General features: G+C 37.2%; 1 protein-coding gene across 2 annotated transcripts in view; it reads right to left on the bottom strand.

The window, feature by feature from the left end:
- BRINP3 (BMP/retinoic acid inducible neural specific 3) overlaps nucleotides 1–24,336 on the bottom strand; it is a gene marked incomplete at both ends in the record, with an annotated part of 223,916 nt that overhangs the window by 78,987 nt on the left and 120,593 nt on the right. The window contains one exon of one of the 2 annotated variants that reach the window (XM_079763782.1): nucleotides 5,910–6,100. The exons of the other annotated variant lie outside the window; for it this stretch is intronic. Within the exon in view, the coding sequence (XP_079619908.1) occupies nucleotides 5,910–6,100 (191 nt within the window). The remainder of the gene's footprint in view (nucleotides 1–5,909; nucleotides 6,101–24,336) is intronic. 2 annotated transcript variants of the gene reach the window in all.

Raw genomic sequence — 24,336 nt, 5'->3', positions numbered from 1 at the left:
TTCCTCTTACAGTTACAATCCACAGAGATTTTGTTAAAATATATATATATATATTTTTAAATATATTTTATTGATTTTTTACAGAGAGGAAGAGAGAGGGATAGAGAGTTAGAAACATCGGTGAGAGAGAAACATCGATCAGCTGCCTCCCGCACACCTCCTACTGGGGATGTGCCCACAACCAAGGTACATGCCCTTGACCAGAATCGAACCTGGGACCCTTGAGTCCGCAGGCCGACGCTCTATCCACTGAGCCAAACCGGTTTCAGCCAAAATATATTTTTATTGATTTCAGAGACGAAGGGAGAGGGAGGGAGATAGAAACTGCAATGATGAGAGAGAATCATTAATCTGCTGCCTCCTGGGCATGTGCCCTTGACTGGAATCGAACTGTGACCTCCTGGGTTCATAGGTCGACGCTCAACCACTGAGCCCCACCAGTGGTTCAATCACTGGGGCCCCAGAGATTTTTAAAATTGCAACAAAGCCAACTCTTAGAGGTGGGCTGTATCTTATTGTGTCATTACTACTAACCTTGGGTTTGTCTACTGACCTATAATGTTTACCATTCCACCCAGGGGGAAATAACAAAGTGTGTTTATGGCTGATATCTTCCTGGTCATTTTATTTCCTTCCACTAGAAGATCTCCCTGTGAATATCTGTTTTGCTTTCGTGCGAGTTTTACTTATAAAGAACCGCTAGTTGAGTAGAAATCCGTCTTCCAGAAATAACCATTGCAAACGTAGCTTAAATCTAATTGTAGGTTTTCCTTTCAATGTGTCCTTTTAGTTTAAAAATGTTATTCTATTTTCGGTAAAGACAGATCTGATTATCCCGTGAACTAAAATCCGTGGGTTATTTTGGGTATTGCTGTCCTTTTAGAAATTATATTTCAGTTCCCACCATGTTTGTTTTGCTTTTGCTACGATGACCATCCTTCTTTGGCCTAATATGTTAAAAGGCACTCGTCCTGATAATATCTATCTTTCTACTAAGATAATGTTATAGAAAATAAGACTATTTTAAAAGCAAACAGACATAATGGGGGAAAAAACAATCTCAGAAAAATAGGCTTCTGACAAGAAGCAGAACCAAATATATAAAGACGCTAAAAAACAGACATGTTGGCTTAACACCAATTGGCATCTGCGAAGTATTACAGGAAAGGGAATAGCGAGCCGTATGCAGCTTTGAGAAAGAAACATCCTATGTTTTGCACAACACTCTGAGGGAAAACTGACCTCATGGCTATTAACAGGAATCTCCCAAATACATCTGAAATTTTTCTAAACAAAATTGCCCACCATACCGTATTCCTCTCTATGGAACAATAACATTGTGGGGAGGAGGGGGATGGAAGAATTGGAAATAAATAGTTCCAAGGGTAGATGAAATGAGTCCACCCTGAGTGAAATGTAATTAAGTTACTTCTATTTTGGAGCTGTTTACCAACAACGCTATAGTGAACATTTCTGTTGTGTGTGGTTAGCAGATTCCTGCTCTTCTTTTGGTGAGACGAATTCTCAGAAGGGAGATTTCTGGAACACTCAGGAGCACTCTACATTTATAGAAAAACTCTAAACAGGGCTCCTCAAGTGTAATGTGCATATAAATCACCCGGAGGCCTTGTTAACGTGTGGATTCTGATTCATTAACCTGAGATGAAATCGGAGATTCTGCATTTGTAACAAGCTCCAAGGTGATGCTGGGACGGTGGGAGCATGGTCCACACGTGAGTAATGAGGCTCTAAATCACAGCACCATTTATTACCAGTTTCAACGTCTGTCTTTATCAGTGACCTGTGTGTTCCTTTAAGGGAGGTCTTGGGTGTTTGAACTGTTATAGGTAACCCAGCACATACTTGTCAAAGGAGCAGGCAGGAGATTTATCTACCTTAGCAAAGGACTATGAAGAAGGATAAAAAATATATAATCAACTTTATACTATTCTAAACTGAACATTTATCTTTGACTTAGTGTCAAGGAATCTTATGACTAAGATCAACTGACATAACCATGTTAACCTCATTTCCTTCATTATCTTATTATTATATCTTATTATTATTTACACTAGAGGCCCGGTGCATGAAATTCATGCACAGGGGGTTGGGGGGGTTCTCTCAGCCCAGCCTGCACCCTCTCCAATCTGGGACCTCTCTCACAATCCAGGACTGCTGGCTCCCAACCGCTCACCTGTCTGCCTGCCTGATTGCCCTTAACTGCTTCTGTCTGCCAACCTGATCACACCCTAACCACTCCCATGCCAGCCTGATCAATGCCTAACTGCTCCCCTGCTGGCCTGATTGCCCCTAACTGCCCTCCCCTGCTGGCCTGGTCACCTCTAACTGTCCTCCCCTGCAGGCCTGGTCCCCCCCAACTGCCCTCCCCTGCAGGCTTGGTCCCCCCCAACTGCCCTTTCCTGCAGGCCTGGCTCCCCCTCAACTGTACTCCCTTGCAGTCCTGGATGCTCCCAACTGCCATCCTCTGCCAGCCTGGTCTCCCCTAACTGCCCTCCCTTGCAGGCCTGGTCCCTCCCAACTGCCCTCCCCTGCTTGCCTGATTGCCCACAACTGCCCTCCCCTGCCATCCATCTTGTGGTGGCCATCTTGTGTTCACTGGGCGTCGGCCATCTTTGACCACATGGGGGCTGCCATCTTGTGTGTTGGAATGATGGTCAATTTGAATATTACCTCTTTATTATATAGGATAGTAGTTTCAAGTCCTTTTAATCAATAACTGCTTTACAATTGAAAGTTAATGAGCAGTATTGCTTTAATTTCAAATTTTTCATTTTGTTTATCATAGAAACATGAGAGGTAAAGATGAGACTGAACAAGAGAGAGAGAGAGAGAGAGAGAGAGAGAGAGAAACCAATATAATTAATCTTTAGTATGAGTACTTAGTTTTAAAATATATATACACATATATATATATTTATTGATTTCAGAAAGGAAGAGAGAGGGAGAGAGAGATAGAAACATCAATGATGAAAGAGAAACATTGATCGGGTGCCTCTTGCAGCCCCCTACTGGGGATGGAGCCCCAACCCAGGCATGTGCCCTGACTGGGAATTGAACCTTGACCTCCTGGTTCATAGGTCAACACTCAACCACTGAGCCACACAGGCCAAGCTAAATACTTAGTTTTAAACACCTGCATTCCAGCCTTTTTTGCTCCTTTAGTGCCATTATTTTAATGATTCCATGGGATAAGAAGCTTCAGAAATTATTTCTTTTCCTTTCAGTTCTTTTTCTTAAAACAGAATATGCATCCTCATGGAGGAAATAGTGCCATGCATTTTCAATAAGTCTTCATATTTGCTTAAGAAATACATTACATATATTTTTGACAGATTTGCTTCCTTAATTAGGTTAAATCTAAACTAAAATAAAAGAAATGTGTACTTCCTAACAAGAGACCAAGTGAAAATGAGAAAGAGCCTTTAGTCAATGTGGAAAGAAGGCGGTATATGACACAGAATGAAAATTGGTGGACATTTTATACGGAATGTAATTCACACAGACATAAGTGAGAATTGGGTATTTCTGAAATTAAATGAGAATATTTACGTTTCTTATACTTCTTTGTAATGCAAGAAAATAGAAAAGAATCTAATTGCTATTCAACCCCTATGGCATCTTATGGGGAGAGATAGAGAGAGAGAAACATTGATGTGAGAGAGACACATTGATTGGTTGGATTGGTTGTCTTCAGCATGAGCCCCACCCAGGGCCAGATATCCAGTCCGCAACCTGGGCATGTGCCCTTGACCGTAATCAAACCCGGGACCCTTTTTCTTTGTTGTATGTCTATATTAAGTACACAGATACACTTTTATTTCCGTATGTGTCATATATTTATCATAATAAAATTTATTATAACAACAGTCATGAAATATATTTCTTAGCTAGGAATCAATATATCCCAAGAGTACAATCTTTTTCAAGATTGATTCTGCAAATTGAGGAGCTTATTTTAGGTATTTAAGCAGTGATGGCGTTTAGATATCATTATAAGAAGAGAAGCAGCTGAATTTCTATATTGATAAATAGCCTGGAAGCTATAAGATGAAATAAATGAAGAAAATGATATATATATTGAAGAAGGCTTTTTATAATTTATTTACCCCTATAGGAAAGTAACTCAATCGCTGGCTTTATCTATCATAAAATACCCCATTGAAGGCTTCAAATTTGCTATCCAAAGTTTTATGTCTAAGTCAATAATACGATGTCCTAAATTACTTTTTTTTATTTATTCATATTTTTATTTCTTTCCTTTTCAACACTCTAATACTGAAAGTGACTATTCTACACTCAACTTGTTTTAAAACATGTTTGAATTTAGTTGAAAATCTTGTTACTCAGGCAATCCCTAGTTACAAAATAAATGGCTTTGTGTTTAAAATGTGTGCTATACACATGACATTCATGGTATGTTAGTATTGGAGTAGTTTCCTAGTGTTAGTTAATTAAGGAGAGTGAGAGAGAATTAACTGAAGTTATATACCACCAATCTGAATTTTTTTTAAAAAATACAGAGTAATACAATTTCATGCCCAGTCAGGTAAAACATACAAAGATAAAAATATACTTACAGCAACAAGAAAGCTTTCGTGTAATTACAACAGCAATCATTCTAAAATTGCCTGAAATCAACCTGGTACACCTGTTAATTGCAAATAGCTTATGTCCTTGAGCCACTTTAATAATTTCATATATTTTAGCTAAATTATTAACATCACACAACAGACACCTGAGGAGAAATCTAAATAACAGTGAGAGGAGAGAAAGAACTCCAATAGAGAATACCAGGAACACTAAATCACTGGGGACTCAGAGATCAGAAGGCGAGTGAGGGTGGGAATTGCACCCAACCCCTGTATAAAAGGACTGAGCAAGACTTTGTAAGTAACGGAAGCACGGCAATTTTGAGATCACCTATTGAGATCCTGGGAAGAGTCGACCTGAAGAAGTAATTTAATCTCACACGAAACCTACAAAACCAAAACTAATCTTAAACCCAACATGTGGCATCCATAATGCCAAGGCAATGAAACAAATCAAAAAGTCACCATGATTTTGCAACTAAACAAATAAATGTCCATGAGAATCCTCTACTATTTGATCTCTCTGTGTTCGCTCTGTTCCTTCCTTTCTTATTTGGAGAATATATTTTATGCCCTGAAATTCTTCTGAGTCCCTATACTGCTGATAGAGGCAGGGAAGCCCTATATGTGTTTTGTATGTTTGTTTGTTGTTGTTTTGTTAATCCTCACCCTAGGATATTTTTCCATTGATTTTTAGAGAGAGTAGAAGAGAGAGGGAAAGACAGAGAGAAATATCAATATGAGACAAACACATTGATTGGTTGCCTCCTCATGCCTGACCAAGGTCCCGGGCTGTGGAAAAGCCTGCAACTGAGGTACATGCCCTTGACCAGAATTGAAACCAGGACCCTTCAGTCCACAGGCTGACACTCTATCCACTGAGCTAAACCATCCAGGGCTATATGTGTTTTGAAACCACTGGATTTTTTAAAATGAGACCCTATGGAAATAATACTCTACTGTTATTTCAGCTTTTATTACATCAATAATAACTGACATTATTAAGCCCAATAGACACAGCTTTTTCAGAATCTGTTTCCATAATTATTAGGATATTTTGTAACTTTCTCGCTGTCCGCACTATTATAATATCACTAACATAACTAAGTGATACTCATCTACCTTGTCAATGCCATACAAGGCCTTTAGGAAAAACTCAGTCAATGTGTTGAATAAGTTAATGAGTGGATTCTAGAATTATTCAAACTGCAACTCTCTGGACTAATCAACACTTTTCCTTGGTTTATACAGGTTTACACACAAGCACACACAGGCACAAGTATTTTCAAAGAGTCGTACCTCCCAGAGTAGCAGATAGCAAGAAATGGGTCCCATATTTCTTGATAAGGTTTTCTGTGATTTGCTGAAGGGTAGGCCGACGTCCCAAAAGTCTGATGTTACGGAAGAATTCGGGGGCAAGAGGCAGAGGGGAGCCGAGGAAATTTCTTCTCTCAACTGCCAGGTTATTAACTTTCCAGCGGCCAAACTCCCTGAAAAGCAAATTTATTTTTTTATTCATAAATACATAATCTAGCTGAAGTTTTTCATTTGTCAAGTTCACTTGGTAGGTTAGCTGGGGTCACTAGATTCCTTACAGCACTCCATACTTATAATACTATGTCACGTGTTATGAGTAGGAGAAGCAATATTTATCCATTTATTTAATGGGAGTACATATTCTAAAACCAGGTCATGTAGAGGAAAAAATAAGCCACTTAAACAGTTCTCACTGATTCCCCACCGCCCCAAGAAGCAAAAAATAAAAAATCATTTCACTATGCATAGAATTTGAATGTAAAGTTGTTAAAAAAGGAAAAACCAAAGTAATATTTTTTCATTTTCTAAGGGAAGTTGAAAAAAAAGAGAGAATGAATTTATTTTCATCACTCTAATGATTCCTTTGTCTATTCACTTTAGAGTGAAAATGTAAAAACTCAAGGACATTCTGAAGCTGTAGAAGAATTTTAAAAGCCTGATCAAATGAGAAACTGTTTTTGTTTGTGGTTGTTTTTTTTTACAATAATTATTGTGGACAACATACTTTGAAACCCAAATTCAACCCGAGTAGCAATTTCTCAAACTGCAGAATGACTTTTAGGGATATGCCAAATTTAAAAAATGGCAGGAATGGTTATAAAACAGCTTTAACAAAGTTTTCATTTTCTGAAATCAGTTAATAAAACCAATTCCCCCCCCCCAAAAAAAGCATTTCATTAATAGTTTACTATTTACTGTCTATTATTATCAGAAATCGTGCTAATAATATAGATGAGTGTAGGAAAACCTCTGACCTCAAGGGCTCAAAAATGATACTAAGCGAGATAAGATGGGGGTGAATTTCTTGCAATTCGGATACTTTAAAATATTTTTATGTGTGCCCAGTCAACGTTGCTCAAAGGTTGAGCATCGGCCTATGAACCAGGAGGTCACTGTTCTATTCCTGGTCAGAGCACATGCCCGGGTTACGGGCTCAATCTCCAGTAGGGGGCGTGCAGGAGGTAGTCCATCAATGATTCTTCTCATCATTGATACTTCTATATCTCTCTCCCTCTCTCTTCTTCTCTGAAATCAATAAAAATATATTTCAAAAAATTTAAAAAAAAGAAATCTTTTCATGTAAAGCTATCAAGATTAAGGGGTTATTAGTTGGTTTATTCGCTTACTTTCTGGCAAGATAATCTAGCACATCATGACTGACACAGAGCACTTTGACCTTGGAGTAACGTGAGAAACAAGAAGGACCCAATGACTGTGCAGGCATTGCCATCTTGGGGTGCAGTTTTTTTCTTTCCTGGAGATTAAGGTTCACCTGAGTTGCAACTAGACCAGGCATTCATTACATTTTGGAAAAAAGGAAGCGACAGGGTGCTGAGTTGAAAACACGCTGTAGGGTGTGGTTATCAGGAGGAGAGCATTTTCCCTAGCATCCAGGGGATCCATCCCAGCAGACGCGTTATGCTGATGTTAAATAAGAGCACTGTTATATCGAAATAATGCTACCTGAAGCCTTCACAGAACATAAATGCCTTCCCATCATAACGCTGGGCATCTCGGATGAAATAGGCACAATCATTAGAGTTTAATGTAACTTGGCCCTTTTAGAGGTGCCGCCGTTCTGCACAGCACACCAATGGGCCGTAACCAGCTCAGCCAGAACATTACTTGGAAAATGTTTTTGTTGGCACGAAGGAGCCTCTATTAGTTGATTAGAGTTGTATGTTTGCTGCTCAAAATTCTGACCTGCGAGCGTCCGTTATTCTGTGTGTCCACGTAATGTATACTTCCTACCACAATAGGTATTGTCATTTATCCTGACCCTGCTCCCAACAAAGCCTGGGAAACAAGAATGATATCAACACATTCTACTTCCATCATGCCTACGTCATTGCCACATTGCTGTTGACCTTTTTTTTAAAAAAAAGTTAGTATTTAAGTTCTATGTAAATACATAAATGTACTCATTGTATTTAAAATATACTCACTACAATGATTTCTTTAAAATGACACATGTAGAGTTGGTCCCCCCCAAATATAGGAGCTATGAATGTTGATATTAGATATTTTGGACTTAATATCAAAGGAAAAGCAGCATAAAAACTAGATGATGCCGCCCGGCCAGTGTGGCTCAGTGGTTGAGCATCAACCTATGAACCAGGAAGTCACGGTTTGATTCCCAGTCAGGGCACATGCCCAGGTTGCGGGTTCGATCCCCAGTGTAGGGCTTGCAGGAGTTAGCCAATCAATGATTCTTTCTTATCATTGATGTTTCTATCTCTCTCTCCCTTCCTCTCTGAAATCAGTACAAATATTTTTTTTTAAATAATTCGATGATGCAGTTGCTCAAATATCTTTATCTGTTCATTTACACCAAATAAAGTGGCTTGTCTAAGCCCTAAAGACTATTATTACATTACCTTTCACAGTACTACACTGGTTGGCTTATAATTTTAATTCTAAATCAATATTCATTGAAATTCCCAGGCACTACAGCATATTAAAACCAAATGGAACACCCGAGCACTAATCCACTGCGAACAAACCCAGCATAAAAATCATAAATGGACTCGCCAATCTTCAGGAGCAATAACCTTCTAGTTCTATCTGTAAAAACATACCGATCTTAAGAAATGCCACTAATAATATTCGGGTTCCCTGATTGTGTTATGTGTAACGACTAGATACAGAATTAGCTCCTTTGACATCCTTTTGGTGTAGCTCCTGCATCTCACAGGCGATGCCCTCTTCCATTTGGCCGGGAAAATGGAGAAGTTCCCAGCGGCCTGGAGTTCAGCGCCGCTGAAGCAGCTGAATGCTAACCAGCTGGCAGGCGACACCAGCCACTGCCTTTCGTGGCCTGACTGGAGACACCGATGCCACATTTTTGAACACTTCCCAGCTCTGGGGGTCTTCCAAGCTTGGAAGGTCTTTTTGGATGAGGCTGGGAATTTCGCAGCAGAAATCCATGCAACAAAGCACAATGGAGAACATGAGTTATGCACAATGTTCACAGGCAGCGTTTCTGGGGAGCTCCATTCATGACTGGGGTCTTTGGAAGGAGCTGCCAGACTCCGAGGCGATGAGAAGACTCGGATTAGCATGATGGCACCAAACAGTGCCCCTCCCTAGAAAGCAACAAGAATGCCTTGTTGCTATGGCATCTTAAAAAATAATTTTTTAAAAATTGATTTCAGAGCGGTAGGGAGAAGGAGAAAGAGAGAGAATCATTGATCGGCTGCCTCCTGCATGCCTCCTACTGGGGATCAAGCCGGCAACCCAGGCATGTGCCCTGACCAGGAATTGAACCCCGATCTCCTGGTTCTAAGTTGATGCTCAATCACTGAGCCACATCATCCAATCCAGGCACTATGTTCTCTGGACTACAGCATAAAATAAAATAAAATGGTGGTAGGATTATAGATAATTTTTTAAAGAATGGTCTGGTGGCCCTAATCAGTGGATAGAGCGTCGGCTTGTGGACTCAAGGGTCCCAGGCTCGATTCCGGTCAAGGGCATGTACCTTGGTTGCAGGCACATCCCCAGTAGGGAGTGTGCAGGAGGCAGCTGATCGATGTTTCTCTCTCATCGATGTTTCTAACTCTCTATCCCTCTCCCTTCCTCTCTGTAAAAATCAATAAAATATATATATAAAAAAAAGTGTGGTGTGGCTAGTGATATATCCTTCTAGTTCCTCAAGTATTTTTAGGTCGATGGAATGACTGAAAGTTATTTAATTTTATCTTATATCATTTTAAATCATATTATAACCATAGCATAACAGATAGGGTCTTATTTAAATTTTTATAAAAATAATGCAGAATTCAATTATAGTCACTGCCATTATTCCCAAAGGTAATTAATTTAACAGGATATAAAGGTGCCATGTGTTTGTATGATCACAGATATAAATAATATAGTAATTTATATTAACCATGTTTGAATTAAACCACTTGTTTGAGCAGATGCTAGCAAAAGTGTTGATGTAAAAAATATACATGCATGCTATCAATGAATGACCTTGTATGTTGAAGAGAGAGGGGGTTATGTAACAAGCAAACTCATTTCCTTCTAAATTTTGGAAGTACAGTTTAACATCTGTTAGCACTTATCACAATTGCTCATCAATCACATACATATAATTATACAGATTTGGTAATTATTGATCAGCGTAGAGAAGACACACTGAGCTAAAATAAAACACCCACTCTGGTTCTCTCTATAAAAGAAATAAACAAATATAAGGTCTCCATTTCTCACATTTCTAATTTTAAAAGTAATTCTTTATCTTGGTTAATAAGTGGAAAATATTTAAATATTTTGGGGGAGGTAAAGCTAGTTTTTCAAAAGACAATGGGCATGTTTTCATATGTCTCTTGGCCTTCCTTCTGTCTTCTTTCGAAAAGTATCTATTTAGGTCTGTTGCCCATTTTTTTTTTTGATTGGGTTGTTTATCTTCCTTTTGTTAAGTTGTATGAGTTCCCTGTAAATGTTGGAGATTAATCCCTTATCAGAGATAACATTGGCAAATATGTTCTCCCATGCAGTGGGCTTTCTTGTTGTTTTGTTGATGGTTTCTTTTGCCATAGCTAAGATTTGGAAACAGCCTAAGTGCCCATCAGATTAAAAAACTGTGGTACCTCTACACAATGGAATACTATGCTGTGGTAAAAAAGAAGGAGTTCTTACCATTTGCAACAGCATGGATGGAACTGGATAGCATTATGCTAAGTGAAATAAGCCAGTCAGAGAAAGATAAATATCACATGATCTCACTCATTTATGGAATATAATGAACAACATAAACTGATGAACAAAAACAGATCCAGAGACAGAGAAGCATTGATCAGACCATCAAACCTCAGAGGGAAGGTAGGGGAGAGGGGGTAAGGGGGAGAGATCAACCAAACGACTTATATGCATGCATATAGGCCTAACCAATGGACACAGACATCAGGGGGTTGAGGGCACAAGTGGAGGGGGGGTGGGGGGTAATGGGGGGATAAGGACACATATGTAATAACTTAATCAATAAAGAAATTTAAAAAAAACCACAATGGGTTTAGGAGTCAGATATCTGAAGTCTCAAATCCCATTCTCACCAATTCAATTCACAAAATTCAGAGCTCTATGAATGTTAGCAAGTGGTTAACATATGTAAAAATACTTCTGGATATATACACAGTTTAGCTGTGTTTTATAATGCATGGATTTGAAAGACATATAACATTTAAAATGTTAACATCCAAAATTAATCATCATATCACCATCCAATGAGGTGAGGCGATTCCGAGGCATGATCTTATGGAAGAAGTAACAATACTCTCATAATTAGACACCATATTTTAATTTTCCAAGTTTGAGCATTAGAAGCAGATGGAAGTTACCTTTTTGTTAAATTTAATAGTGAAATCATGCCAAGAAGATCCCCAGAGAATAATTAAATTAATTGTTTGGCTTTTAAAAAATTGCATTTATTGGCGACAATGGTTAATGAAATTATATAGGTTTCCAGTGCACAACTCTATAACACATCTGTATATTGTATTGTGTGTTCACCACCCCAAGTCTAGTCTCCTTCTATTACCATTTATCCCCCTTTACCCTCTTAACCCTCCCCCCACGCCCCTTTCCCTTCGGGAATCACCATGCTTTTGTCTGTGTCTATGAGTTGTTTTTATTTATTTTATTTTATTTTTTGCTTAATTCCATCACCCTTTTCACCAAGCTCTGCAACCCCCACTCTTATAGCTGTCAGTCTGTTCTCTGTATCTATATGTCTATTTCTATTTTGCTATGAGTCTATTTCAGTCATTTAATGCTAAATAATTTAGTGGCCCTAACCAGTATCTATGAGTCTATTTCTATTTTGCTTGTTAATTTTGTTCGTTAGATCCCAAAATGAGTGAAATCATACGGTACTTGTAGAAATGTTAGTATTTGGGTGTCCACATAAACATAAGTTAAATGGTGTAATGACTCTTCTGATGAGATTTTAATTATAAGTTTTGATAAGACACATATTTTGTGTGGGGTTAGGGTGCTGTGAAATTAAAGGTGACCATGCTTTTTATAAAGCTGATATATTCTACTTAGAAGGCTGTAACTAGGCAAAACAGAAAAAAAAAAGTCAATAAATACCGAAAAGGAAGGAGTAAGAAAAATATAAGTCAAACGTGAAGAAATCAGGCTGCTTTTTAATGGAATCATTAAATGGACACTAAAAGAAGATGAGCTTTTTATATCAAAAGCGAGCCATTTTTTCATTTATTCATTTTAGACTAAAAGAGCAATGAAGACTTCTAACAAGTGGCCTCACTCACTCTGGTCTGAGCTTGAGTAACTATTTTATTAATTAGGAATTAGGACTCTTCTGAAAGAACGAGGTCAATGAAAAGTTAGTAAAGCTGGAAGCCCAGATGGTGCTGAATTCACCCAACTACAGTGAACTCCCTGGATTTGGCTCGTTCCCATTGCTCAGTCATTCGTGTGATGCATGTGAAAATCTGACAAATTGGAAAATTGCCGGTCATTGGCTCAGTCAATGGAAGATGACTCAGTTCTACAGGCCCAGACACAATAAGTACCTTCTTGTTCCCTCAGGTATTTTTAAAAACAACTAACTCTATAATAAAAATATTAACAATCAAAAGAAAATCACAGGTAGTTTAATTTTCCCCCAGGAATTACTAATTCAAATAACCATTCACATAAAAGTTAGTAAGTACATGGCCATCTATTAGAGAAGTAATGCTGTGTATACAATCCTATCTAATAAATGAGTAATATGCAAATTAACCATCACTCCATCACAAAAGATGGTGCCCAGTCCTCTCAGCCCTACTGGAGTCCCCCAGTCCCAGGGGGGCGGCTGCTGAGAGTTGGCAGCGTGAGTGGCCTGGTGGAATGCTTGCTTTGTCGCCACGGCGACGAGACAAGCGTTCTGTGCCCGGCCGCGGAGGGGCCTCTGGGCCATGGAGAGCCTCTGGGCAGCAGGCAAAGAGTGGCCAGGCCCTGTAGAGAGCTACGGGTGCACGGATTCCTGCACAGGGCTACTAGTAAACTGATAAAAGAAGTTTAACATGGAAATATGTACAAAGGAAGGATTCTGTATTCACACATTTTACACTAAATTATTTAGCATTAAATGACTGAATAAATCCTTTGTCACGTAGATCCTTATTCTTCTATGCCATTGGTTGACAAACTCATTAGTCAACAGAGCCAAATACCAACAGTACAACGATTGAAATTTCTTTTGAGAGCCAAACTTTTTAAACTTAAACTTCTTCTAATGCCACTTCTTCAAAATAGACTCGCCCAGGCTGTGGAATTTTGTGGAAGAGCCACACTCAAGGGGCCAAAGAGCCACATGTGGCTCACGAGCCGCAGTTTGCTGACCACGGTTCTATGCTATAAAATCAAGCACATGGACTTAAAAAATTCAGGGGTCTTATGTTTTACTTTTCCTTCTGATTTCCTCATTTAAATTTATATAACTGTGTAGAAAATAATTACACCCTTAAACTTCTCAAGATTAAATAAATCTCAAGATATCTCGTATGTGACTGATAATACATGGCAAGGACTTACATATGGAAAATTCTCCTGTAGCATCATGTCATATTCATACACTTTAACAATAAAATGTTATCATTTGCTTTGCAATATTCAACTGATGCTCTGTGAAAACAAAGATCGCTGCAATCAATCCTACCTTTGCATCGATTTTCTTGCTGAAGACTCACAATAATGCTGCAGGGCACTTGTAATTATTATCAGTATTTTATAAATGATGCAATAAGGTGCAGTAGAGATACTTGTGGGCTCTGAAACAGTTTATAAATCAGCACTACCCAAGGGAAATATATTGTGGACCAGGAATTTTACTGATAGTGGGAGGGTGACATTATCGAGAGGGAAGCGAAGAGAAGGTGGTTAGCCGTTGTGGAGGCCAAGGACGCATTCTGGTGGTGAATAAAGTGTGGCCAAGGATAAACATTACGACCTTGAGAGGAAACAAAGAGATGTGATTTATTCGTGATATGACCTTGTGAAAAGCATATCTTACCTCTTCAAGGTAATAGATTCTTTTGGAATGAAAGTTAAAGCAGGGGATAAAGGTAGGTGTCCTATTTTAGGGAAAATGGTGATGACCTTGATCTAGTGGATCAAGTTTGCAACGTAGCAAATATCTCTGTAGTCTGTCTGGGTAGAGCAGGGTTTTTTGGTTTGCTTGTTTGTTTGTTTTTATTTTTATTTTTTTTAAATATATTTTATTGATTTTTTACAGAGAGGAAGGGAGAGGGATAGAGAGTTAGAAACATCGATGAGGGAGAAACATCGATCAGCTGCCTCTTGCACACCCCCTACTGGGGATGTGCCCGCAACCAAGGTACATGCCCTTGACCGGAATCGAACCCGGGACCCTTCCGTCCGCAGGCCGACGCTCTATCCACTGAGCCAAACCGGTTTCGGCTGTTTGTTTGTTTTTAATTAATTAATTTTGTTTTTACTAGAGCTCACTTATCTTTGCACAGATAATCAAGATTCATTGTACAACAGCCACAGTCAGAGTCAGAATGAGGTAAAGGGACCCGATCAGGATAAATGGTTGACATAAATGTTGCATCTCAAAAGTAGACAGATAATTCCTGTGCATAAAATTCATAAAATCTTTTTAGGACATTCAATTAAAAAGTACTATTATAAAATAATATATTACCTCAATCTTTATCATTGCTCGATTTTTATAGCCTTGCTTAACAGGGAAAATTGCAATTGACAATACTAATTTCTCAAATAATAAATCATTCCCATGAAAAATATATGGTACTGAGGAGAAGCGGTTCTTTGAGTCCTTGAGTCTCTACTGAATGCAAAATACTCTGTGTCTTGTGTAGTGTGTTTTGTCAGTTTTCATATCTGAAAACCAAGGCCTAGTTAGGCTTGATTAAATTATATGCAAAACTGGAATAGAACTTAAAAGTTAAAACATATAATTTATATTAAAACATTTGTAGTGTTTTTTAGTGCAAAGTATTGTGAGGAACTGAATGTCCTATTATAGACATCTTTAAATCGATCCTAAAAATGAGAATAATGTTATTAGTCAAATCTGGAAGGAAAAGTCTGTTCTGTCTAAATGTTATTGTCATACTCCTACTCCCCTATGTCTACACAAATAGCCTTTTACATAGAGGCACTTAATACATTTTAATAGATAAAAAGAAACGCCATATATTTATTTAAGCCAGTTGTTATCACACATTTAATGATATTTACTCCTTTAATTCAAATTCTAATTTTTCTTTTTGTAATTAAAATGTTTTTCAAGTGTAGATTATACGCATCAGTAATTCTAGGCATGGCTTATTTCTAAAGAAAAGCTTCTGTATTTAGAAATAGTTTCCTTTTTTTCTCTTTTCTTACATCTGTGCATTGAAATGGTAACAAAAAGATGATGAAAACAATGAACAAAGTTTCCATTTACAGCAAAATGGTGGAATGTCTCTGCCATGGAAATAATTAAATACACTGGACTAAAATGAATCTTTTAAAATATGCTAAACTGGCAAGAAAATTAAAGTTCCTCAGAAACAAATGTGAAAAAGCTAGAACAGAAACATCAGAAAATAAAAATGAGAAACTATTTAGACTGAACAAGACTATGTGTCAGCAACTCCTGGATGATCTGAAGTAATTCTAAGCATGAAGTAATCTCAGATGCTTACATTAGAGACCAAAAAAAGACTGAAAAGGAGTTCAATTTACACTGTAATAGAAAAATAAAACAAAAGCAAGAAAGAAAAAAGAAAAGATAGAGAAAAGGTATTAACACCAAAAAATATAATAGAGAGAATCAATAAAGACAAAAGTTGATTCTTTGATGTGGACAACAAAAGTAAAAACAGACAAACAGGACTACATCAAAATTAAAAGGATTCAAGCAACAGAGTACAAAAGCAACCGAATGAGTGGTGATATCTGCGAATCATATATGGGATAAGAGGTTAATATCCAGCATACATCAAGCCGTTCTATAACACAACAGAAACCAGCAAATGAAAAGAACCTGATTACAAAATAGTCAAGGTACTTGAATGGATATTTCTCTTTCAAAAATTCACAAATGTCCCCCACACATAGGGAAAGATGTTCAACATCACTAAACATTAAAAAAATGGTGCCAGTCTAGTGAATGCTCAGATGCCTACCTAGGGCAGCAATTTTCAACCTTTTCAATCTCACAGCACACATTAAACTAATTACTAAAATTCTGTGGCACACCAAAAAATAGATTACATTTTTGCCTATTTGGCCAAAAAATAAATAAATAAATAAAGTATAAGTTTTATTCATTCACACCATATGGCTATTGTTGTGTTGGCTGTTGCCATTTTTTTATCTGACAATCTAAGGGAAAAGAGGTCAGTACCCTTGACTAAATAGTCAGGTACTGCATGTTTTAAAAATTCTTGAGGCACGCCATTTGAAAATCTCTGGCCCAGCGGCATGGCGGTTCTGTTTTCTGAATATAAATTCAAAGCATATGGTCTCTTAATCGCACAGAATATTTAAAAATCAAGCCTGCTATGTGATAACTATCTCTAAGGTCACCTTGTGGATGAAAACACTTAATAATAAAAGCATTTTTATGTTTAAGTAACCAACCACATTTGAATTGGTGCCAAAAATTAATAGGAAATGATGATCTTATATAAATTGTGTTATTGCAAAGGTCAATATAATAATTAGTCCAAAGAATTCCTACAGAGTTGAAAATGGGCTATAATGTAAAGATGTTATAAAAGGGAATATATATGTGTGTATATATATGTATTTCAAAGAGCTCAAATAAATCTTAGAATAACATCAAAATGAAGAGAAGTCAAAATACAGAATGTATATGTTCCCAAGAAGTATTTGAAATCAAATCAGTTTAGGTTTCTGGGTGATCTCATAAACACATCTACGTTACTCATTCAGCAGAGGCTGAAATGAATAGAGCTGCCTTTTCATGTTGTTCCAAATACCTTAGCTGTGGGTCCAGTTATATCATAAGTTGTCCTTCCATCTCCAAATAGGAAATGAAATAGACCTGAAGATGCCTGTTCAATATTTTCAGGTTTCCTTTTGAAAAGATTTCCCCCAAAGTAACGGAGAGCTTTCAGCTGTGAGAGGCACAAAGGTTTTGAAAAGTAGAGCAAGATAACATTTCTTAAATTAAAGCTCTGAAATACTGACCCCAAATCTTAAATTAAATCTCATTTTGTATCCTCAGATAATGAGATAGCTGAGAATATGGGTGATATTTTGGGGGAGAAATGTCACATCACATGCTAAGGGTTATTTCGTTCATAGTCTCTAACACTTAATTGGAAATCTTTGCCAACCTGTGGATATAGTACCCTTTTCTGGGACTATGTAATTTCTCATTTGATTCTATGTGAGTTTAAAGTATTTATTTCAAATTCACCAAAGTACCCTTGCAACAATTCCAAATTATTATTAACCACAAACTTTACTTTGCAATTTGATTTTACTTTACGAATTACCTTTAACATATACAGAGTACAAGTAATTTACAACAATTTGGAAATAAAAAGGAAGGAAAAGAATAATTTGTTGGACTTATTTGAGTGCAGTGTAATTAAATATGATGGATAAAACTGAATGTCTCGTTAATTAAGAAGGGAGAATTGGCATCATCCAAGGTTTTCTGTCTTCCTCAAGGGAAGCTGGTGAGATGCCTTAGAAAATCAGACCCACCAAATCTGGAAGTGTCTTATTTTGATGCATGTAGATCAAGCCAATGAGTAAAATGAAAGTGAAAGGTAGAGGTACCAGGTAGCATAGGTGAATCAGGAGTCGTGATGTGGGGTGGTGAGGAGGGAAATGCGAATGGTAAAAATGGCAAAATATGATGCACAAAAACAATAATGTGGATTTAATACTTTTTATGAAATAGGGAAGGCTCTCTGAGGGCAAAAAGAACTACAAATGAAAACTCCGCGCACTGGGGGATATATATTTGAACAGTAATCACATACAATGTCAAGTATATCTATTCAGTTTTACATGTGCAACTTACTCGTATAATAACATCATCAACAAGAATCTAGGTGAGATCTATGCCCCAGCTACTCTGATAAGCGCTTTCTAGGTTTCAGCTTACTTTATCCTCATAACAACCCCGAGGTACCTCTGGTGTTCTCCCTATATGATGAAGAAGGAAACTGAGATTTAAGGAAGTAAATTACAGACACACATAAAGAAAGGCCAGATTCTAGTCCAGAGTCACCCAACCTTAACGGCTGCTTATTGCTTGAGCTTCATACTGGTCATGTGGATACTTCGTGCACTAAATACATAGAACATTTTTCCAGTCTTACTATGAAATTTAGAAAATATACAGCGAAGTGCTTTAATGTCTTGGCTGATCTTTCTCTGTCACAGGCGGTTTTTTAAAGAAAAATATAGCTGAAAGAGATGTTAAGAATTACCTGCCCACTTACTAAAGACTTGGTGTTTTTTGCTTAAATTATCCAACTATCTTCAAATACTGAGCACTGTGTTAGGCATTTTGATGCATTAAAAGAGTATTTTAAAACCTGGATCTCTATCCAGGTTAAAACTACATCCAAAAGTATACTTTATCATGGAGAATAAAATATCTGAAAAATATACACACTCATAGTATGTTGTAAGAATAAGGAGAAAGGTATAATTCATGGTAACCAAGGAAATAAACTTTTAGGAAAGTAGGTTATATTTGAAACAGCAAAAGGAGTATTCATGTATCGATAAAGGAAAACTGACAAAAGAGAGTTCTGGAAGGAGGGAACAGTACCGACACTGAGAACCTCCTCACCATCATTATCACCATGTCCTGAGGGCTCACTATGTTTCAAGCAGCAATTAATTGCTTCATATTAATCATTTCATCAGAACAATTTCTTTAAATTAACATTTTTTAAAAATTTATATTTTTAAAAAATTATATATATATATATATATATATATATATATATATATATATATACACACACACATTGTTTATTGATTTTAGAGAGGAAGGGAGAGGGAGAGAGTGAGAAATACCAATGATGAGAATCATTAGTCGGCTGCCTCCTGCACGCCCCACACTGGATCGAATTCACAACCCAAGCAAGGGCCCCGACCGGGAATCAAACCGTGACCTCTTGGTTCATAGGTCAACACTCAACCACTGAGCCATGCCTGCTGGCTAACTAACATCTTTACACATATACAAAGATCAGAAACATGATCATACTTTGGGGATCCAAGATCCTAAGTAGGATTGTATCAATTCAAAGCATTAAAAGTTTCTTATTGAAAATATTCATTGGTTCTGGATATCGGATCAGCTACCAAGAGAAATACACAGATACGTGGATAGGCTGCAATAGGATGATGACAGCTTTTAGGTCTGCCCAAGTCAGTGAGAATGTAATAACGAGCAACAATAATTTAATAAAGGTAAGGAGAAAATCTATTTTCTAGTTATTTTTTAAAATTATTTTTTTCTGGTTAGCATAACAATTGGATAGACAAAGAAAGATTATTAGGCCCATTTTTTTCTGTGTCACAGTCTCAAAGAATGTTAGCATCGAAATGATGACTTGGTTTTAAAATGCAGATGACACATTTAGTGCTCAAATACCAGCAATGGTGATGCTCATTCAGAGCCAGAACATTTGCAAAAGGAGGTAAAAAAACAACAACCCTCTAACTATTGCAAGTCTTCTCTTGAGGAATGAAATGTGCGGTAGTAGTTTATTTTCTATTAATCTGATCAAATTTACCCAACTGAGTAATCAAATAGTAATAAATGAATTAATACTTAAAAGATAAAATGGTATGTACTTGAGAAATATGCTTTGAGGAATACGGCAAGTTTACACACGAATTTTTTTCTCTCATCTGCATCGACTGGTTATTTAACTGTCCTGTGGGGCCGGATATTACAACTCCTGTCACTCACTGAGGTTCTACAAGAAAGCAAGCAAACATGACAAGCAGGACGGAACCACGAGACAGCTGCGTAAGTGCCGCAAATGAAAAGCCTTCAGTTACACGCAAAAAACTGTAAGAGAAAATCCCTTTGCAGCCGGAATGTGTAAAAGGCCTGAGTGACAGATCCTTAGCCTTTTTTAAAGAAATATCCACAGTTTTACCACCTGAACCCTAAGTAAAGAAAGGTACAAACCTGTTCTTACAGGAAGGCAAAACTTCTAGAAGAACATGGTATTAAAGATCAGAACTCTAGACCAATAATAAATAAATAAAGCCCGGCTGGTGTGGCTCAGTGGTTGAGCATCAATCTATGAAGCAGGAGGTCACGGTTAGATTCCTGGTCAAGGGCACATGCCTGGGTTGTTGGCTAGATTCCCCAATAGGGGGCGTGCAGAAGGCAGCTGATCCATGATTCTCTCTCATCACTAATGTTTCTATCCATCTCTCCCTCTCCCTTCCTCTCAATAAAAACCAATAAAAAACATATTAAAAATAAATACAAATGACTGCTCCATGGCAATTCATAGTTTAAGAGCAATTAAAATTATTTTCAACCTCTAATGCTTAGTGAAGCTGTATTTCAGAATCAATTTCACCACAAGCCACTGGACACAAACATATTTTCTCCCTAAACAATGTGTGAATGCTATCAGTAATAAATGATAACTTACTTGGGGGCAACACTTAGCTTTGATAAACCTCCAGAAAGTGTAATATTTCATTCTATTTCCACAATGATATAAAATACTGCTCTTAATGCATTTGCCAAAGTTCTGTAAGTGTTCCTCTTGACTTAAAACTTGTCTAAATTGTTTCATCAATAATTTGATAATTGCCACTACAAATTATCAAATATTTCCAAAATACTATTTCTATATTTGAAATAATTGTCATCAGTGTTTATATAATTAGCTATAAAAATCCTTTGCAACCACAAAGCAGTTATTTTCTTGATGATATTTTTGTCATAAGTTTAGTGAAATAAATCACCTCTAAATAATTGGGGCAAAAAGAGAATCAAGGAAGCAGAAAAAAAAGGTAGCAACGTTGATGGCTTTTTAAGAATTGCTGTGCTTATAATCATCAGGTTATAACATAAATAAATTTGTTTTTCACTGTGCTTAGATTAAAATAAAATGATTAGAAATTAAATGAAAGGCACCTCAGCAGGACAAATACAAGAAAGTCACAAACTTCTAGCACTGATGTGTGAAAGACTAATACCCAGAAAGAAGCTTATGTAAAATGTTGAAGGAAACAAAAATAAATTTAGAAGAGATAAAGAAAAAAACTTATAGACACAGACAGTATGATGATTACCAGAGGGAGGGGGTTGGGGGAGGCAGAGATGGTAGAGGACAGATAAATGGTGATGGAAGGGGACTTGACTTGGGGAGATGAACTCACAATACAATATGCAGATTATAGATTATAGATATGTACACCTGAAACCTATACGATTTTATTAACCAATGTCACCCCAATAAGTCAATTAAAAATAAATCTTAAAGTTGTTTGGGGTAATAAATGGAGAACAAATTTTTTTATTTTCTTACAACTTCCTTAAAAAATAATATTTAAACAAATGATTTGCAAGCATAATGCCATTTCTTATTTTATCTCTTTGTTCTTTTACGAGTGAGTGGAAGATAAAAATATGTAGTGGTCAACAGGCACAAAAGAGCAAATTGTCCCAACTAAAAAGCCCATCATTAAGATGGGATATTTATTGATCATTATATCAATTATGACAAAATAATAGCTATTACCAAAATGTTATTACCAACATTTTTGGGTGCTACTTATAAACCTGACCCAGTGCTAATCGATTTGTACCATCTCATTTAATTCTTAGCAATAGTTAAGGTAGTTTTCTTCTCCTATAATTTATAGGCGAGAAAATCAAAGTACACATTTTTTTTTTTATTATCCTCCAGGACACAGCTGTTTAGTGGTGAAGCGATGATTCAAGGATACATAGTTTTCTGAATTCTTTCTTCTAAAGCAAATGCATGGACAGTGGAGGTTCGCTATTCACACTGTTAACGGCCCTAAGCTTAGTAGAACAGCTCTGCAGTGAGTGGCCAAATCTTAAGTTTTTACGACATCAAAGACTGAATGAACCAAAGTAAAGATAAAGTGAATACAATAAATGCAACACAGACACATTTCAATCAAATTGAACCAAGTATGCATTTCTAAATGATCAAATTTTGGCATCACAATTTAAGGCAGAATTCTTGACTATTTTCACTGCTCAGTTTCTGAAATGATGAAAGGGTGGAGAATGGAGTTCAAGTTTCATCTTCAAAAATATCTTCTAATGTCAGAGTCACCTGAACAATCTCCATAGCAATTGATCACCAATGTCTATTTAAACATTTCCTGGGAAAAGGAGATCAATTCTTCATAACAGAGCCCGATCTATAGTATGTGATCTTTCTGCAATCTATTCCACTTCTTTCTGACTTCAACTCATTGATCCCAGTTCTGTCCTCGGAGGAACACATAATTAATTTACTTTCCGGTTCTACCTGGCAGCCTTCAAATATTTATAGGTCTCCACAGTGACCCCACTGAGTGTCTCTTTTCCTGGCATGTCCCTGGTTTCCATGCATTGTACCCTAAGCAGCACACTATTATATGGAAGTACCATTATCTCCCTCTGCCTCCCAGGCACGCCCACATTAAGGCACCTAGGTCTTTAACTAAACCAAAAATAAAAATGGAAATTTAAACAAAAATAAAAATGTAAAAATCCTAGAAACTTCAGGTTAGGTTCAGATAAGGCCATTGGACAAATGGGATCGAGTGGCTAAGAGATAACCTGATTTTGTCCTTGGATTTCACTTTCCCTTTGACGTGTCTTGCTTTCAAGGGCCCCTGCCCAAGCTGTTTTCAAGAATGAATGAATTCTCCTTTTAAACCTATGGTCAAAGATATTTGAAAGATTATGGAGGGGAGGGGTTCCTATCACCATTGAAAGAAAATGTAGATCTTTTGAAGTATTTTCTAAAAGATTCCACGTGAAAGTTCTAATCCCACCATAGCTTCTGGGTTTTATTGTATTTGACATTCGAATTTTAGGGTGAGAAGAGGGCTAAGGCATATTTCCCTCTTTTCACTGAAGATGGGTGACTCTCTAACCCAGTGGTTCTCAACCTTTCTAATGCCGCGACCCTTTAATACAGTTCCTCCTATTGTGATGACCCCAACCATAAAATTATTTTTGTTGCTACTTCATAACTGTAATTTTGCTACTGTTATGAATCATAATGTAAATATCTGTAGAGCCTAAGAACATCGGAAAACTGAGATATCTACATTATGATTCATTAACAGTAGCAAAATTACAGTTATGAAGTAGCAACGAAAATAATTTTATGGTTGGGGGTCACCACAACATGAGGAACTGTATTAAAGGGTCGCGGCATTAGAAAGGTTGAGAACCACTGCTCTAACCCTTGAAGTGAGATTCTTCCTGCTACAAATAGTGTTGAAAGAAAACTGCTCTGAAAATTGACCATGGTCCGTTCTACATTTATTTTATCTTGGAGCTAAATTGATATCTAAGGTAAACTGTATTGTATTTAGGTGGTGATCTTTCCCCAGCCCCCCGGGTCTTCAAATGACATATAATTAGGCTTCCCAAAGCAAATGTAAAAAGGGCAGTATGAAATAAAGGTCTCAAAATTCCCATAGCTTTTAAAAAATTGCATGTGGCCACGGAGGGAGAGAAAAGTACACGTTGTGTACATACAGTGGACTGAATGACTTGAGGAGGCATTCTTTAAGTCTACAGAGAGAGAATGCCTACTGATCCTTTCAACGTCCGGGAGAGAGAATAATGTATTTATGCCAGCACTGCGACTGGTTGCCATATTAGGTACATATATCTTATTAACACAAATTGTCAAGACCGGAATATGTGGAAGGTGCATATCAAAAGGCAAGACCTATTTAATTGAAAGCAGCTGAGCCACTTTTAAACGCATGCTTATTTTTATCTTTCAGTTTAGAGCACATTTGCAGAAGTGTTATTTCAACCTGGTGAGCTGCGTCTTGCTTACTTGTCTTATTTCATAGATATTCCCCGAGAACTCCATGGACATAATGACAGTGCATCAATTTCGAATGCAAGGTAATGCAATTTTAGACTTAGAAATGGATGGTGAGGACCTCTAACTAAGAA

Source organism: Cnephaeus nilssonii (assembly GCF_951640355.1).
Source record: "Cnephaeus nilssonii genome assembly, chromosome: 23".
NCBI classification, from domain to species: domain Eukaryota; kingdom Metazoa; phylum Chordata; class Mammalia; order Chiroptera; family Vespertilionidae; genus Cnephaeus; species Cnephaeus nilssonii.
Note: the sequence above shows the minus strand (reverse complement) of the source record. Positions and strands in the feature narration are given on the sequence as shown.